Consider the following 16,860-nt stretch of genomic DNA (forward strand, 5'->3'; position numbering starts at 1 on the left):
ATAAGGGAGTCACTGACAATGACAGTGCTAATCACACACCTTCTCTAATAAGATCCTGACTGAAATCCCATATATGTTCTCCCTAGCCATCACATGTGTATGCTGTATTTATATACACATATTCTGTTGCAATTATATTCCTTTCAGATCATTTAGAACTAGGCCTATGTGTGTTGTCCATGCACAAGCACATAAAACTATACCCACAAGAAATGCAAACTGGCCAAAATGTTGATATACACAAATAAAACTCACATATTCCCATCATAGACACATCAAACAGTATCAGATAGACACATCAGATAGTATGTCCCAAGATTGGTGAGAGGATGTGGGGCTTTTGGTGGTAGGAGAGGAGAGAGTGTGGATGAGAGATGAGGAAGGTCAAGGTGGCCCAGAATGCCCACCCAGGGGCCCACACAAGCCCACATCACACAGGGAGGAAGACAGAGAAGGAAGGACCCTTTGCCCATCTGGGAAGATTTCCTAGAGCAGGCTGGCTCCCTGTCCCACTCCAGAGAGAGGGGAAAGAATGGTAGATTTGATGGTTTAGTACTTAGTTACTTTCATTGGAAGGGAGTGCATGAAGATTTTGAGACGAGTTGGATATAAACTGAGGTAATAGTGATGACACTGACTTGGCCAGTAAAAAGAAAGAGGACCATGTCGTCATGCTCTCCTTGTCCATGGTAGCTGCCTGTAAGCAGAGAGCCCTGTGATCAGATGTATAAATGACTTTGAACTCCACCATCAGGAATGTGCTTTGCAGAGCACTGGAGAACTATGGAAAGTATTGGGAAAAGAAAACTGTAAGATGGTAAGCTTGAAACTTGAAAAATGAGAGGAGTTGGAATCTACACGTTAGATTTAGAAGGGTCAGATAAGGCAGAGAAAGGGCAAAGGGAGTAGCAGACTTAGGAGGGAGGATCAGAGAGCTGGGCAGTAGAACAGCAGTATCAGTTGTGGGGAGGAAGACTAAACCCTGAGTGCAAGAGTTCCTGGAAGACAGCAGGAGCAACAGGGACCCAAGGAAGAGCCAGTGTTACTGAAATCATGAAAGGAGAAGCAGCTTTGATAACTGACTGGCTTAGCGCCTAAGGCCACTGGGGCATGTCATCAGCACAGTGTCAGGCTTGGCTGTTTTGCTTCATTTGCTCCTTCTGGATTCTGTCAGATGAGGAGGTTTCCTCGCAGGCCCCTTGCAGACCCCGTCCTGGGCAGTGTGAGCACAGAGCCCGGGCCATCCTAATGGGCACATGGGTGGTCGGCTGCCTCATGCCCACCAGGAGAGACAGCCAGGGTGGGCTCATGCTGGGTCCCAGCACCATCACCTAAAGGGGTCTGAGCCATTTCACATCTCTGGGAATTTGGGGGAGAATTTCATTTCTGCTGACACAGCACCACCTTTAAAATAACACCCCCTCCCTCCTTCCCCTCCATCCACCCTCCCCCTTCACTGCTGCCAGCCCCTCCCCCATGTGTCCTTACTGGTCTCCTTTTCTCTCCACATGTGCTCCTTGGGGATCTCACCCATTGTCTTTAATCCTGGTTTATTTTTCCAGCCCGATTCTGAGCTCCAAACTTAAACGTCTTCACTTCGTTGTCACATCAAGCTTCAGCTTAACATGTCTGAAGTGGACTAACTAAAGCCCACGCCCTGCTCTTCTCCCATTCCCTCAGAGACCCGCCCTCCCACGCCTGCACCCAGCGAATGCCTGTTAACTGCTGGCTGAACTGAATTTCTGCACAGGCTTCCACACCATCAACTGTTCAAACTTTCTTTCTGAGAGGCCCCATCCATAGTACAAGGCCACGTGTGCTTCTTGGTTGCCACCAAGGCCCAAAAGCCACACTGGGGGCTCTGGCTGTCTCCTGCAGCTCCTGCCCCTGCCTGTGGTCTGGCACCATTCAGCACCTCCCTCAATTCCAGGACTTCAGCAGCCTGGTGAAGCCACACCAGGGACACCCAGAACTGGGAGGTGAGGGGAACTGGCAGCACAGGGGCGCCGCCCCGCAGGCCTTTCTAAGAACCCAGTTTGTTCCATTCCCTTCTCCTCTGCCTGGGGCAAGGGCCTCCTGTGCTTGATCATCTCCTTCCTGTCAACACTGTAAGGACGTCCTTATGTGCCATCTAACACTCAGTGGGGGCCTCGGGGGCAGGGGCAGTGTTGGAGGGACACGCGCTGCTCGCTGGGACCCTCCTCGCTCCAGGAGAGTTGTGCTGTGCGTGGCCGGCGCTCAGCTTTCCCTCCATGCTGCGCATGCTCAGACAGCCCCTGTGACAACGACCTGGTACCTGGCAGTGGGGCTCGCAGCGTTTCCTGTCCCTTCCCCACTGGCAGGTCAGACACACACTCCTCACTCCCAGGGGCACACAGGGCACCGCGCAGGTTCCCAGGCTGCCTCTTCCTCAGCTCTTTCTCCCCTACTCAGGGGGGCACATCCCAATTGAGCGAAGGAGTGACGTTTTTGTAGGGCCCATCTTGAATGCTGTCTCCCTAACACTTATATTTTAAAAGACAATTGACAGCTTTGCACAACTATCTAAATTGAGCAAAATGATTTGGGTCCTACGACGGGGTGGTGCAGAAGAAAGGAGGAAAGTTACAGCCCCTGGAGAGGTTCAGGAAACAGTTAGTGACTGTACTATGGGGGCTCCATGCCTGGCCCACAGGCAATCATTTGTGTTGGGAATTTTGCACTTAAGTTTGGTTGTGCTGATATTTAAGGGACAACTAAAATGTAATTTTCTATCTTCCTTTTCTTAATAGTTAATAATTATCGAGGGGGGGAAATGGGCATTTATTGAAACCTTAAAATCTGTACCCCCATAATATGCCGAAATAAAAAAAAAAAGGAAAAAAAAAAAAACATCACAGCCAAGGACAAAAGAAAACAAAAAAAAAAAAAAAGAAAGAAATTCTTACAAACTTTGGCATCAAGCTGTTAGTTTTTGGATATGGACAACTTCTATAACTTGAAGAGCTAACATGGATGATACATTATTATATTCTATTGTTTCTTCCTATAACTATTTCAAATTAAGCATGTGTACTTGTATGTAAAATAAAATTAATGAAAAGAAAAAAAATAATTATCATGTGCTCATTGCGTGCTTTATGGAGCATACATGCTTCAAATCCCACTCAACCCAATTCCAAAAGACAGTTAAAAGTCTGCCTGGGATTTATGTTGAATATTATTTAACACAAGTAGACCATTAGTTAAAACTTAGAAATAGTTTGCTATACTGAATTTTTTCTTTTATGGTGCTTCTAAAAAAACCAATTCTAAAGTCCTTGACAGAGTCATGTGATCTAAAACCATATACATTTCATGAATTGGTCTTGGTTGCTCTGATGGTCTAAAGTTGTAAAGTCCAATATTAATACCTGATTGACCCTATAGATTTAGGTCTAAGGAATCCTAGCAAGAGAGAGCATTATTTCTGATATAGTTATTTGTATCATATTAAATAAATAAGTAAACCCTCTTGAAGGAAAAGGGATCTATTAGAATAATAGAATATCTGCTAGTCAATAAAGATACAAACAAGTCTACAAAAAGGGCAGAGAAAGCAGCATGTCTCTTCTCAACACTTTTGGCTCTTTGACTATTTCATAAACATGTTTTATATTTGGGGGGATTTCCTTTAGTTTTCATGAGGTAGAAGCTTAGTACAGTCATCCCTTGGTATCCATGAAGGATTGGTTCCAGGATCCACTGTAGATACCAAAATCCGTGGAAGCTCAAGTCCCTATGTAAAATGGTGCAGTATTTGCATATAACCTACACATACCCTTCCTTATACTTAGAATCATCTCTAGATAACTTACAATACCTAATACAATGTAAATGCTCCGTAAATAGTGTTGCTTTTAACATTTGCATGATTTTTTATTGTTGCACTGTTATTTTTATTTTTTAGTATTTTCAGTGTGTGATTGGTTGGATCCATGGATGTGGAAGCTGGGGCTGTGGAGGGCCAACTGTGACTGTCTCACAGTTTCTTTTCTTTATTGAAGATTATTGAGTTACTTGGATGCTCCTGTTTGAGCTATTACCAGTACTACCCTTTCTTGGGAATTGAAGTAATAATGGCTTTCCTATCAGCAGTATTCCAGGAATCTCCTTGGTGTACCAGAATTCTCTCACACAGTGCCTTGTTATATTTGGTTGCAGATGCATCTATGCACCACAGCTTGGAGATTTGAGCCAAATTCCTTCAGTCCTATGCTTTAATGGATGGTGGTCTTAGCTAGCCCTTTTTTTCTAATTTGCTTACCTGTGATCTTATGTACAGGCCCTGTCTTTAATGAAACTGTGCTGCAGAATCAGGAAAGTGGGTACTGTTTCAGTGGGTTGACATTCGTGCTTGGTACATTCACTCCCCTGTCACTAGGTTTAGGGCTAAAGGGCTGGACTTGACTGACCTTTTGCTGGCAGTGCCTAGCCAGCAGTTTGACCTCAGCCTACTTACTTAATGTTCTGAGTCCCAAATTCTTCCTCAGTGAAAGGAGAATAACAGTTAGTACCTATTTTTGCTCACAGAATTGGTGTCTATTCCATAAATCTATCAATCATCCATTCAATTAACATATTTTGAGAATTTACCCATTTGCAAGGCACTGGGACCAAGGATAAATAAAACAGGATATCTGCCTTGAAGAAGCTCTTTGTAGAGATTTAATGGATCAAGTAATATAATATATACATTTTTTAAAACATCAACCTTATTTCACACCAATTAGGTTAGCTATTATGTTTTTTTAAAAAAGAATAGTAATAGGTGTTGATGAGAATGTAGAGAAATGGAACCCTTGTGTACTGTTGGTGGCAATATAAAATGGTGCAACTGCCGTGGAAAACAGTATGGCAGTTCCTTGGAATTCTAAAAATAGACTTACCCTGTGATCCAGCAATTCCACTTCTAGTTATATATCCAAAATTGAAAGCAGGACTCAAACAGATACTTTCTTTTTTTTTTTTTTCTTTTTTTTTTTTATTTATTTTTTTTTTTTTTTTGAGACAGAGTCTCGCTTTCTTGCCTAGGCTAGAGTGAGTGCCGTGGCATCAGCTTAGCTCACAGCAACCTCAAACTCCTGGGCTCAAGTGATCCTCCTGCCTCAGCCTCCCGAGTAGCTGGGACTACAGGCACAAGCCACCATGCCCGGCTGATTTTTTATATTATATATATTAGTTGGCCAATTAATTTCTTTCTATTTTTATGGTAGAGACGGGGTCTCGCTCAGGCTGGTTTTGAACTCCTGACCTTGAGCAATCCGCCCGCCTCGGCCTCTCAAACAGATACTTTCACATCAATTTTCATAGCAGCATTATTCACAATAGTGAAAAGGTAGAAACAATCCAAGTATGCATTAACAAATGAATAGATAAATAAATGGTATATACATACAACGGAAAACATATAGACTTAGAAAGGACCCAAATTCTGATACATGCTACAATATGGATGAACCTTGAAAACATGCTATATGAAATCAACTAGACACTAAAGAAAAAATATCATATGAGTCCATTTTTAGGAGTGGAATAGGAAAATTAATAGAGCCAAAAAGTAGAATAGAGGTTACCAGGGGTTGGGAGGAGGTGAAGAATGGATATCATGTTTAATGGGTACAGAGTTTCAATTTGGGATGATGAAAAAGTCTAGAAATGAGTAGTGGTGTTGGTCGCACAGCATTGTGAATGTGCTTAATACCACTGAACTGTACACTTTAAAAATGGCTTACATAGTAAATTTTACATTATGTATATTTTACCACAATTTTTTAAAACTTTATAATCCCCAAAATGTTATACAAATGTAAGGATTGTTAACTTGAATTAGGATTAATGGGATTGTGTTTATAATCAATCCCTCTTTTAAAAAGTGCTATATGCATGAAATTATTTTGTTACTATTTATTATATGATATTAAAAAGCATCCATGCAGATAAACTTTATTAATAATTTATGTCCCATATTCTCCAAAAAGAATTGAGGTAGTTTGCTCTAAACAAATCAGGGTAGCGAAACCAAAACCAATTAATATCAGACAAAGTACAGAAACTGATAAAAAAGGAGAGAGGAAGAAACAGAAGCCAGATCAGCAACTAAGTAAAACTCTCAGTTTCCTAGAAACCAGGGAAGCGTTCATATTCATCAGATCTTTCACTAATGCTTAAACAAAACATTGGTTTCAACATGATCGTTGTATGAGTCTATCGTGCTTCACGTTGTTACAATTTATAATTCTGGGAACTTATTGTGTAACTGGGAACACCTAATCAAAACAGAACAAGGAGGTAAAACTAAGACATGTTTCCCAAAAGTCTGAGCCCTCAGGACCTTATTCTGTGTTTAGTGAAACGGGTTCCTGGGCAGTTATCTGCCCATCTGCCATGGCCCAATCCATCTCCTACACCTTTCCTGGCCTGCTGCCCGGGGCCACACTCGTAGCCTGAGGTGACAACCGTCTTCTCAGTGGCATCCGCACTGTGCCTCCCACGCCCCCATCCAGATCCTGCTCGGGCAGCCTGGGTCCTGCAAGTCCCCATGTGTGGCCGTGACGCCAGCCTCTGCTGGCGTTTCCTTCTTCCTGGCCGAGCCCCACACCTCTCACAGAGGGCAGGTCAGACTCACTTCTCCAGGACCCCCAGCCCACGTCCACGCTCCTTCTCCTCGCTGTCCCTACTCAGCACTCCAGTTACTCATTAACTATCTAGTTAATCGGGGTTGCAAGTGAATATAGTCTTGTGACCTTTGTTTCATTTCTTCTGAGAAATGAAAAACAAAATCCATTAGACCAAAGATGACAGCATACATTTTATTAGAAATGATAACGTTTATAGAATGATCTATAAGTGTCAGGAGGGGAAGCCAAGATGATCTAACGCAGCCCCTGGACACACAAAGAAACTGAGACCCTGAGAAAGGAGGAGACTTACCTGTATGCTAGAAGTAGAAATAGAATTGAAACCCGGGTTTCCTGAAACCCAGAGTTTTTATAACACCATACTAGTTCATTTTAATTTGTGTTTTATTTAATAATCAGCAAACAGTTCTTCAGATGCACCCCAAACATAGGCCAAGAGCGAAAAGGCAATGCTGCAGGAAGGATACTTGCTTTGCCAAAGTCGCAGGCCTTGGGCAAGTTACTCCACGGCTCTGGGCCTATGGATTTTGGGGGGTTTTTTCCATCTGTAAAATGAAGAGATAAACTGGATTGGTTATATCTGCTTCTAACTTGTGATGAACCTACTAAAAGGTTGGGCTAGGCCCACCGTACAGTTATCAGCACACAGTACAGCTTATCCCCTTCGTCTCTGCTCCTTCCTCCACGCTATTCCTCTCACCCTGGGATACACATCCTCCTCCTTATTCCCTTTACTTTAAAAAAAAAAGTTTTATAAAAAATTTTTTTATTTTTATTTTTTTAAAAGAACTGTGCTTAAACTTCACCTAGTTTAGAATTAGCAGTCTCTCCCTCCCCCCGCCCCCCAGCTTAATTGGGTGCTGCTTTTCTACACCCAACTTTCCTGACTACCCTGTTAGCTTAGCACACTCATTGGAGCCATTGATTTTCTTATCTTTTCCATTAGACTAGGAAATTACTAAGGTCAGGATTATGGTACATTTCTCTATCCCAAGTGCCTGTCTTGGAGCCTGGTTCATAGTAGGGAGTCAATAGGTGTCTCGTAAATAAATGTCGTGGTTTTGGTGTGGGCAAGGACAAGGACAAGATTGTGGTACTGATTTCATCTGACACTGTTGGAGTCCTTAAGGATGATTAGAATTTGAAAGGAAGTGGAAAAGAGTGATGCCACTGTCCCCACTAAAGGGTGGGGGAGTGTAACTGAAAGGAGTGGTCAGATCAGTGCCGCTTAGTTGAATAGGAGACCATCTGCCTTAGAGTCATCCAGGGTGCTTGTGAAGATTACAGATTCTGAATGTGTAAATTTACCTTTACAGAAAGCTCCTTTAAAAGATTCTTTTCACATAAATGGAAAGTCTCAAACCCCAGGAGGGAGCTTTGGCATTTTGTGGGCATGTTCTTGAAGAAGCAGAAGGATGACGTGATGGAAATGGAGCTTTGGAAAGGGCATAGCCTGCTGGCCTGCAAAATAGATTGGTGAAAGAGAGATCCCAGAGGATCCCAGAGGCAAGGGTGCATCCTAGGAATGCACCAAAGTCTTCAAGGTGAGAGGAATTGAGGGCTTGCTCTGTGTTGGCAGCCCCGGAAGTAGAGAGTCAGCAGTCACCCCGCAAGGCGCTGAGGGATGAAATGAGGGGCCTTGGTGACAGACTGAATATAGGGGATGATTTGAAGCAACTGTGTTTTAGGGACCCTAAAAAAATGGTAGTTCCACTGACACACATGCTATTTCCATCTAACGAACTCTAATTCAACTTGACGTGATTGGGGTGTCTGGGAGGCATCCGAGTGAAGACCATGTCGGCCCTTGGCAGCGTGGGCCCAAGCATGACTGAAGGTCTGGGAGGAAGACAAGATGTGGGAGAGTCAACAGCATGAGACAAGAGACTGAGTTTGGGTTTTTAAAAAGCGAAAATCTATAATACTTTCTGAAATGTGCAATGTGATAGGATAGCAGAAGTAAATGAAAACTCTTGGTGGCAAATTTTGTTGACAATAAGAGCACAGACTTCTGATGGGCTGGTTCCTCAAAGAACACTCTTTCTATGTTGGAGAGTTAAGAAAGGGGGGCAGTGGAGGTAGTGGCAACAGTTTAAAGGAGGGGGCAGATTAAGGAGCACAGGCACTTATCAGGAAATCCTAACGTGTATCTGCTTTAATGATCTTGCTTACCAAACAGGGTTACATTCATTTTTTAAAAGACATTCTTTCCATTCTTGCCCTTTGGTTATGGCATCATCTGAAACAATATAAGGTGTTATACAGAATGGAACCAGATAGCCAAAGCTCTGTTTTCATGCTAGAGTGAATTATGACTTCAGAGAAGAAACATTCCTTTAAATGGGGCAGGGTGCACTGGCTCACGCCTGGAATCTGAGCACTTTGGGAGGCTAAGGCAGGAGAATCACTTGTGCCCAGGAGTTTGAAGCTTCAGTGAGCTAGGATCGTGCCACTGCACTCTGGCCTGAGGAGTAGAGTGGGACTCTTGTCTCAAAAAGAATCAATCAATCAATCAATCACATTATGTCTCCATTTTCCCCTTAAGACTTAAGGGGGTGGGGTCTATTTCGAAATGTAAAACAAAGGCTACAATGTACACTAGTGCACAGTACATTAGCGCAGGCTGCTCAAGCGTCATAAACTCCATTTGGTGTCCTAATTACAGTCCTCCATCTCTTGGTAGATATCCATTAAGACATAAATTGCTGTAGGTGCTTAAAATTTTTTAAATTACCTGAGTACTCCCATTGTTTTCTGGGTGTTCATCTGTGTTATAAATGCTTGATGATTTTAGATGATAAATCCTTAAGAGTCTTTCTTTTATGAACATGCTTTGGAATACTAAGGCAGGCATAAGAGTCATAAATTCTCTCCTATTTTAAAAAGCTATTTGAAGGGAATACAGGAGAAGAAAGAAAGAACAATGGCTTAGGTGTAAGAGCTATTTTTAATTTACATGTTAATCTGAACTGAGATGTGGGCAGCCAGTGTTCAAAGGAATTCCTATCATTGGAGTTTCATGTGTTACACTCCAGCAGGTAAAATCAAGCAGTTGGATGAGATCTTTAGGGTATTTTCCAAACTACAAGCTGGGATATGAACCTGATAAGGGCTTTTTTTTCCCTTCTGAGTTGTGAATATTTTCCTGTGTCGGATTCCTGAAAGCTCCAAAGAGTATCTTAAGTTCCTACATAATTATTGAATAATAAAATTTATTTCTGCCCACATTCTAGTTATTTCTGCCCTCTGACTTCATTTAATCGTCAATACATTCTTAAGCCGATTTGCCAAGTTGCTTAAGACCAATGCTTCATGAGGCATAAGAGGCCGATTGAACTTGGGTTTTCTGTGAATGCCAAACTGCTGCTGTGGTCCTGCTTGATATCAAGGCTCATGGAAACATATTGGTGTGGAGGCTTGTATTTCCTTCTGACATAGCAACTGTTGTCATTGTAGGATGATTTATAAAAAGCACAGGAACCTCTTTCTCAGTGACTCTTAGCTAAATATGATCTTAAAGTAACTTTTTGGTAGTCTTCACACTCCTAGAAATTGTATCCTCTGTCAATGCATCTCCTTTATCAGTCTTTATCAGTCTTGTCTTATAATAAGCATTTATATAAAAATGGTCATTTGAAGTCATTGTTGAGCTATAAAATATGCAAATTGTATGATTTATTTATATCTCTCAAATGGAGTTTACATGTTATTACCTTCAGTAACATTTTAAAATGTCATGTAAACCATTTTTTTAAATTATAAAAGCAGTAAATGTTTCATTTTTAAAAAAATACAACATTGTAGAAGGTGTGCAGTAAAATGTAGAAATTCTACTTCCTCATATTTTAGCCTTCACTATCACTCTCCAAAAACAATCACTGTTAACAATGTCTTAAAAGTTTGTTTGCATAAATTTTTTAAGCATGTACAATTTTACGTAGATTTATACATACACACTCGTTTGTATACAAATAGTCATAGTTTGCCTACTGTTCTACATCTTGTTTTTTTTTTTTTTCACTTAAAAGACCTGGGCTCTGTCATATCAGCATGTTTCAATCAGCCTCATTCTTTTTAACAAGACATTTAAATGACATTTAAATGACATTTCATTATATGTCTGTGCCATGATTTTTTGATGAGCACTTAAGTAATTTCCAGCTTGTACCTGATTATTGTTACAGATGTTGATCTATTGTTCCAATTGCAAACAATGAACCTTCTTAGAAACTACTGAGTCAAGGAGCATGTGTTTTAAATTTTGATGAGATATTTCCAAATTACCTTCCAAAGAGCTTGCACAAATTGACACTTCTACCAATATTGTTGGAGGGTGTTTCCTCATCCTCATCGATCAGTCTTTCTTTGAAGTTTGAAATTTTGCCATTCTAGTAGATAAAAAGTGTTACTCCTTTTCAATATGCCTTTCTTGAATGTGTGTATTGAGCATTTTTTTCATAATAGTCACTTGTATATTTTCATGAATTTCCTATTTTGTATCCTTCCCCGACCCCTTTTTTTTCTGTTGGATTTTTTTTGTCACTTGCCATATCCATTTTTGTGAAAAAAAAAAAAAAAAAGAAATGCTTTTCTGAGAGAGGCTATCATTTAATAGATAATCCACCAACAGTTCACAAGAAACCATATATGTATGTATTCTACACATGAACACTTGTATAAACACTTACGTATTTGGAGCTCTGAAAGAAAGCATAAATGTGGCCATATTGGCTAATGAGAGAAAGAAAACGATCTGTCTGGGATAGATATGGGGACTGGCCTCACTCTTGCTGACAGGCAGTGAGGAAGCAGGGAACTCAGTCCTGCTAAGGAACTGACTCCCTCTAAACCACATGAACTTAGAAGAGGGTCCAGAGCTCCACATGAGAACGTGGCCAGCCAAACATCTTGATTTTAGCTTTATGAGACTTTGAGCAGAAAACCTAGTCCTGCTGTGCTGGGGCTCCTGTCCCAGGGACACTGTGAGCTAATCTATTAAATCTATAGTGTTTATACAGCAGTAGAAAACCAACAGCATTCCCAGAGGCTGCCCACATTCCTTGCCACATGGCGCCTCCATCTCAAAAGTCAGCAAAAGGGAATCTCCTTGTGTTAAATCCTTCTTGGGCTTTGAATCTCTGTGACCTCTGGATCCAGATCTCAGTTCATGTGATTAGGACAGGCCCAATTGGATTACCTATCTTAATGTCAACTGAACAGCACAATCCCTTTATAGCAGAACCTGAATTGGTGTTTGATTGACCAACGTGGAAGAGGTGCATATATACCAGGGGCCAGGAATCTTGGGGACCATCTTAGAAATTCTGCCCACCACACCCTCCACCTGCCATTGTTGAGGGAAGTGTGCAAACTTCATATTTCTTGGCTTAGGAAATCGCAGTGAGACATCTAATGCCAGAGGAAGAATCTAGCACACATCTAACCCTAGGTACAGCAAAATACATCCCTGTGGGTCAAAGATCTTGATGTGAGCAATGCAACAGCAGAAAACTGGAGAGAAAATATAGGAAACCACATGCATAATGCAGGTAGGGGTCAGGCAGACCTTCCTTGACCATGGATCCAAACCTGGTGTTTTTGACCCCAATGTCTGCCTTCTTGGCCCTGACACTCTATGGCCCACCCAGAGGGCAGGTTATGCTAATGGATTATGGGTCCTCTAAACTTGTTTGTTTCTTCTACCAGTGTGACCACAGTGTGCTTTCGTGAGATGCTGGCCGTGTGTGTTCAATAGAACAGAATGAACTGACCAGAACCTAAGTAGCTCAGCCACTACTGTATTGATGAGCATTATTTTAAAAGAATTCTAAAAGTGTGCTCTTCCTTCCCTCTGTCTCTCTCTCTCTCTTTCAACCTCTCACCTGCTGCTGCGATTCAGGCGCATTATACATGACTTGCTTGAGACTGAAGAGATTTATATAAAAGAAATTAAAAGCATAATTGATGTAAGTAGATGTGGGGAGTGGGTCTCAAGCATAGATTCAAACTGGAGAAGTTTTGTGACACAAAGAGACTCAAAATAGTTGCCGTATTTCTCTAGAATTCCCACCAAAGTTTCAGATCTTATAACATCACAAGTGTTTCTCTAGTAGGAATAAGAACACTCTTATGGTTCTTGATCTGTGTGGCCAAATGACTTCCAAAGAATCATGCCAATTCATACTGATTCCAGCAGTGCCCAACTAGGTTCACCATATGCTTGCCAACAAAGAATATTATAATGTAAGAGTCTTTAATACTTTAATAAAGGAAGATTATTTCTCAATTTTTAAAGGAGCCTTTTTTCTTAAGAGTAAATATATATATTTTCCTTCTTTTCCTAAAGGAATAATTTTCAGGAAAAAAATATGTGTACAAAATTATTTATACTATTTTAAAATAAAATATCAGAAGTAACCCATATGTCTAATAAAAAAGGGATCATTTAATAAAGTATGATATATATGCTAAGTAAACATCATTCAGCTATTAAAAGATAATTGCTTTTAGATGATATGTAGCAACATTGAAAAATGCTCCTGATATAAGATTAAATTTAAAATAATATATGTAGGCCGGGCGCTGTGGCTCACGCCTGTAATCCTAGCTCTTGGGAGGCCGAGGCGGGCGGATTGCTCGAGGTCAGGAGTTCAAAACCAGCCTGAGCAAGAGCGAGACCCCGTCTCTACTATAAACAGAAAGAAATTAATTGGCCAACTGATATATATATATAAAAAAAAAATTAGCCGGGCATAGTGGCGCATGCCTGTAGTCCCAGCTACCCGGGAGGCTGAGGCAGAAGGATCACTCGAGCCCAGGAGTTTGAGGTTGCTGTGAGCTAGGCTGACGCCACAGCACTCACTCTAGCCTGGGCAACAAAGTGAGACTCTGTCTCAAAAAAAAAAAAAAAAAAAAAAAAAAAAAAAAAAAAAAAAATAATATATGTAGAACTTATAAGCTGAATCTAAGTCATACATGAAAAAGTAATCAAAATTATATTATGTATTATGGTTATAACCATGTACAATGAGTTTTTTAAAAGTCATGAAAGAAATATAATAAAACATAATAGTCATTGCATCAGGTCATAAAATCATGGGTAAGATTTTTTCCTTTCTTTCACATTGGACTTGTATAACTTATAAACATTTAAAAATATATTTGTTCTTCCAATAAAATTACATTTTATTATCATTTCCATTAAGCCATCTCCTAAAGATGGAAATATGAGGAAAATGATATCAAAAGAAAGTATTTGACAGAATAGCTTTCAGGAAACATGTGTGCTGTATTCCCCAATTATTTTACTAACGTTTTGGTTTCTGGAATAGCTAATTCAGATGATCTCTTATATGTTCTTATCTGTAAAACCTACCTTGTTTCTACTTCTGCAGGGATATATCACTCCAATGGATTATATTTGGCTGAAGCATCTAATTCCGGATGTTCTTCAGAATAACAAAGACTTTCTCTTTGGGAATATTAGAGAAATTTATGAATTTCACAACAGGTATTTAGTAATTCACATTGTCAGAAAAATGGGAAATAAGAGAGGGGTGGAAATCAGGCAGATGGAATTTGGAAATGAAGGTCCTTAAATGTTTACAGGCTTAAGCAAATAGATTGGGTTAGGGTGGGATAGGGTAAGAAGGATGGGAGAAGCTCCACAGGTTCTCTGAGGAAGAGGGAAAAAGATGTCAGAGACATGCACTTGGTGTCAGGTATGCATGTTGACTGTTCCTTTGCTTGTTTGTTTATTCATGGGTCAGCATCTATTGAGTACCTATTCTGTGCCAGGCACTGTGCTCAGCATTGGGAATGCAACAATGACCAAGACACATGTCCACATAGCATTATCATAGGATGATGCTGGAAACTAGGGTGTTAGAAAATGCTAACTGGCCAAACAAGTCATACTTTTAACTCAGGGCTGCTTGGCTGTTGAGTTCTAGAAAACTGTAAGGGAAGGGACTTTGGAAATCATCTTCCAACCCCTTTCATTTTACACATGTGGAGATGGTAACTTGTTGACTCACTTTATCACACCCAATTCATGAAGGGGTAAAGAGTGTTTGGTGAAATGAACCACAGTTGTTCCCTAACCCCATCCCTTGTCCAGACAGAAAACTGAAATGGAGGGTTTGGTTGAGGATTACATGAGATATTAGTTGTGAGGCACTTAGCCTGGCTTATAGTAAGCTCTCAGTGATATTAGTCACAGCAGCAGCAGTGGCAGTTCATGATCTATATTATCGTGTGGCGGGGAGCATCAGTGTATTCTGTGTGGCTGTGGGTAGTGTTTAGAATTACCAGAACAGCCACCAGTGGCTTCAGGGTAATCAGTAATACCTAAGAATACATCTTTTTCTTTCAAATTAGTGTGTAGAAGATAAGAACAATAAAGCCTAGTGAACAACATTGTTCTGAGCACCTCTTAAAACCTTATGCAATCTTACTTTTTAAAAAGTTTTTAACCCTATACCTGTAAAAATCAAAAAATTATTACCTGTGTACTTTTATTTCCCCAGGACTTTTCTAAAAGACTTGGAAAAGTGTGCTGAAAACCCTGAACTTCTGGCACATTGCTTTCTCAAGAGAGTGAGTCTATGCTCCCAATAACTCAAAATAACCATGTGATTAAAGTCAGCCCTTAATCTTCTGTGTAAGTGGCAAGGGCAAATGGAAAAACCAGTGATCTAACAACTTATATCTGCTTTCCTCCCTCAGCTTTATTGAAGTATAATTAACAAATAAAAATTGTATATACTCAAAGTGTACTACATGATGGTTTGACATACATTTTGAAATGATTACCACAATCAAATTAATTAGCACATTCATTACTCTGTGTGTGTGTGTGTGTGTATGTGTGTGTGTGTGTAGTGTGTAAACTAAAAAACTTGAACTCATAGAAGCAGAGAGTAGAAGGGTGGTTGCCAGGGGCTAGGGGCTAGGAGAAAAGAGGTGATGCTGATCACAGGGTACAAACTTGCAGTTGTAAGATAAATAAGTTCTGGAGATACAATGCACAGCATGGTGACTATAGTTAATAATACTGTACTGTATATTTGAAATTTTCTAAGACAGTAGATCTTATAATATCTGCCTTTTGAATGGAAAACAGGAGTTGGCCTCCCAACTTGACCTCACTTCATACAGGGTGAGAATGAGTCCCGTTTGAGCTTACACTGATTTGTAGGAGCAACCGCAAGCCTGGCGTCCCGAAAGACACGGAAGGCCGGCCACCCAGGGTCCCCAAAGCACATGATCTTCTTCTGAAGGACTGAGCCGTTTTAGGACAAGACTCAGTAAATGGGTTTAAAGTCCCACATTAAAGTTGTATTCAAGCTCTCAGAGAAGTATTGATGTTAAACTGAAAATCTCAGAAAATATATTGTCTTCTATTTTATCTTTTACAGCATAGAGGATGATTGGAAAATTTCAAATCTGTGGCCTCTCTTAGGCTTAGCACCCAATTTATGAACTTCTTTCTTACAACACCATACCTCTAACCGCCTCCCCTCCCCCACCACCCAGACTTCTTCCCCCTGGCCCTGTTTCTCTACCCCTGTTTTGGGCCAGTGGAAATAAATAAGCCAGTGGGAGCCGGCACAGAGACACATTCTACCCAACATCATTCCTCAAGTGCTTTCTAGGATGGCCATGCAGATGATCCCAGTGACCTCTGCTTTCTAAATCCTTCCTATGTCTTCTCTTTTATCTCAACTAGCCCTTCTCATTCTCTTTGGTATTTTTCTTTTTCTGAGCCAAGACAACAAATCAAATAACTCAAACATTTTTAAATAGCCCACATTATGGCTAAGCCTAAGAGCAATAGTTATAAGTGAAAGCAAACAAACAAAACCCCCAGGTCTCAAGGTATTTGACATAATAGAGAAAGAGTCTTCAATGCTCAGAGCCCTTCGGTGGCCCTGTGTGGCTTTGCAGGACCCCTCTCCTAGGCTTTTCATCAAGTGCTGGAGATTCAAGGTACATTAAAAACTATTTTGCACTCAATCTGATTTGTTTCCTTTTTGAACTATTGTAACGTTGTTCGTGTTTTGTACTGTTTTACATTTTTGTTCTCATCAAGCCACTAATGTGAAATCTAGTTTCAGAGTTTAGAAATATTTTATGGTTGCATGTGTCACTATTGTAGCGCTTATTTAAACTGTTGAATGAGAAAAGGGCCAACTTCCTG

The 16,860-nt window shown here is 40.6% G+C and overlaps 1 protein-coding gene across 3 annotated transcripts in view; it reads left to right on the forward strand.

The window, feature by feature from the left end:
- The window catches only part of MCF2L2 (MCF.2 cell line derived transforming sequence-like 2), a 209,069-nt gene that overhangs the window by 152,384 nt on the left and 39,825 nt on the right, over nt 1-16,860 (forward strand). For all 3 annotated transcript variants that reach the window (XR_012919427.1, XM_076003609.1, XM_076003608.1), the window contains exons 16-18: nt 12,559-12,625; nt 14,054-14,169; nt 15,188-15,257. Coding sequence is in view for 2 of the 3 variants with exons in the window: in XM_076003609.1 (XP_075859724.1) it covers nt 12,559-12,625; nt 14,054-14,169; nt 15,188-15,257 (253 nt within the window). In the remaining variant the exon portion in view is untranslated. The remainder of the gene's footprint in view (nt 1-12,558; nt 12,626-14,053; nt 14,170-15,187; nt 15,258-16,860) is intronic.

Source organism: Microcebus murinus, chromosome 1, assembly GCF_040939455.1.
Source record: "Microcebus murinus isolate Inina chromosome 1, M.murinus_Inina_mat1.0, whole genome shotgun sequence".
NCBI lineage: Eukaryota > Metazoa > Chordata > Mammalia > Primates > Cheirogaleidae > Microcebus > Microcebus murinus.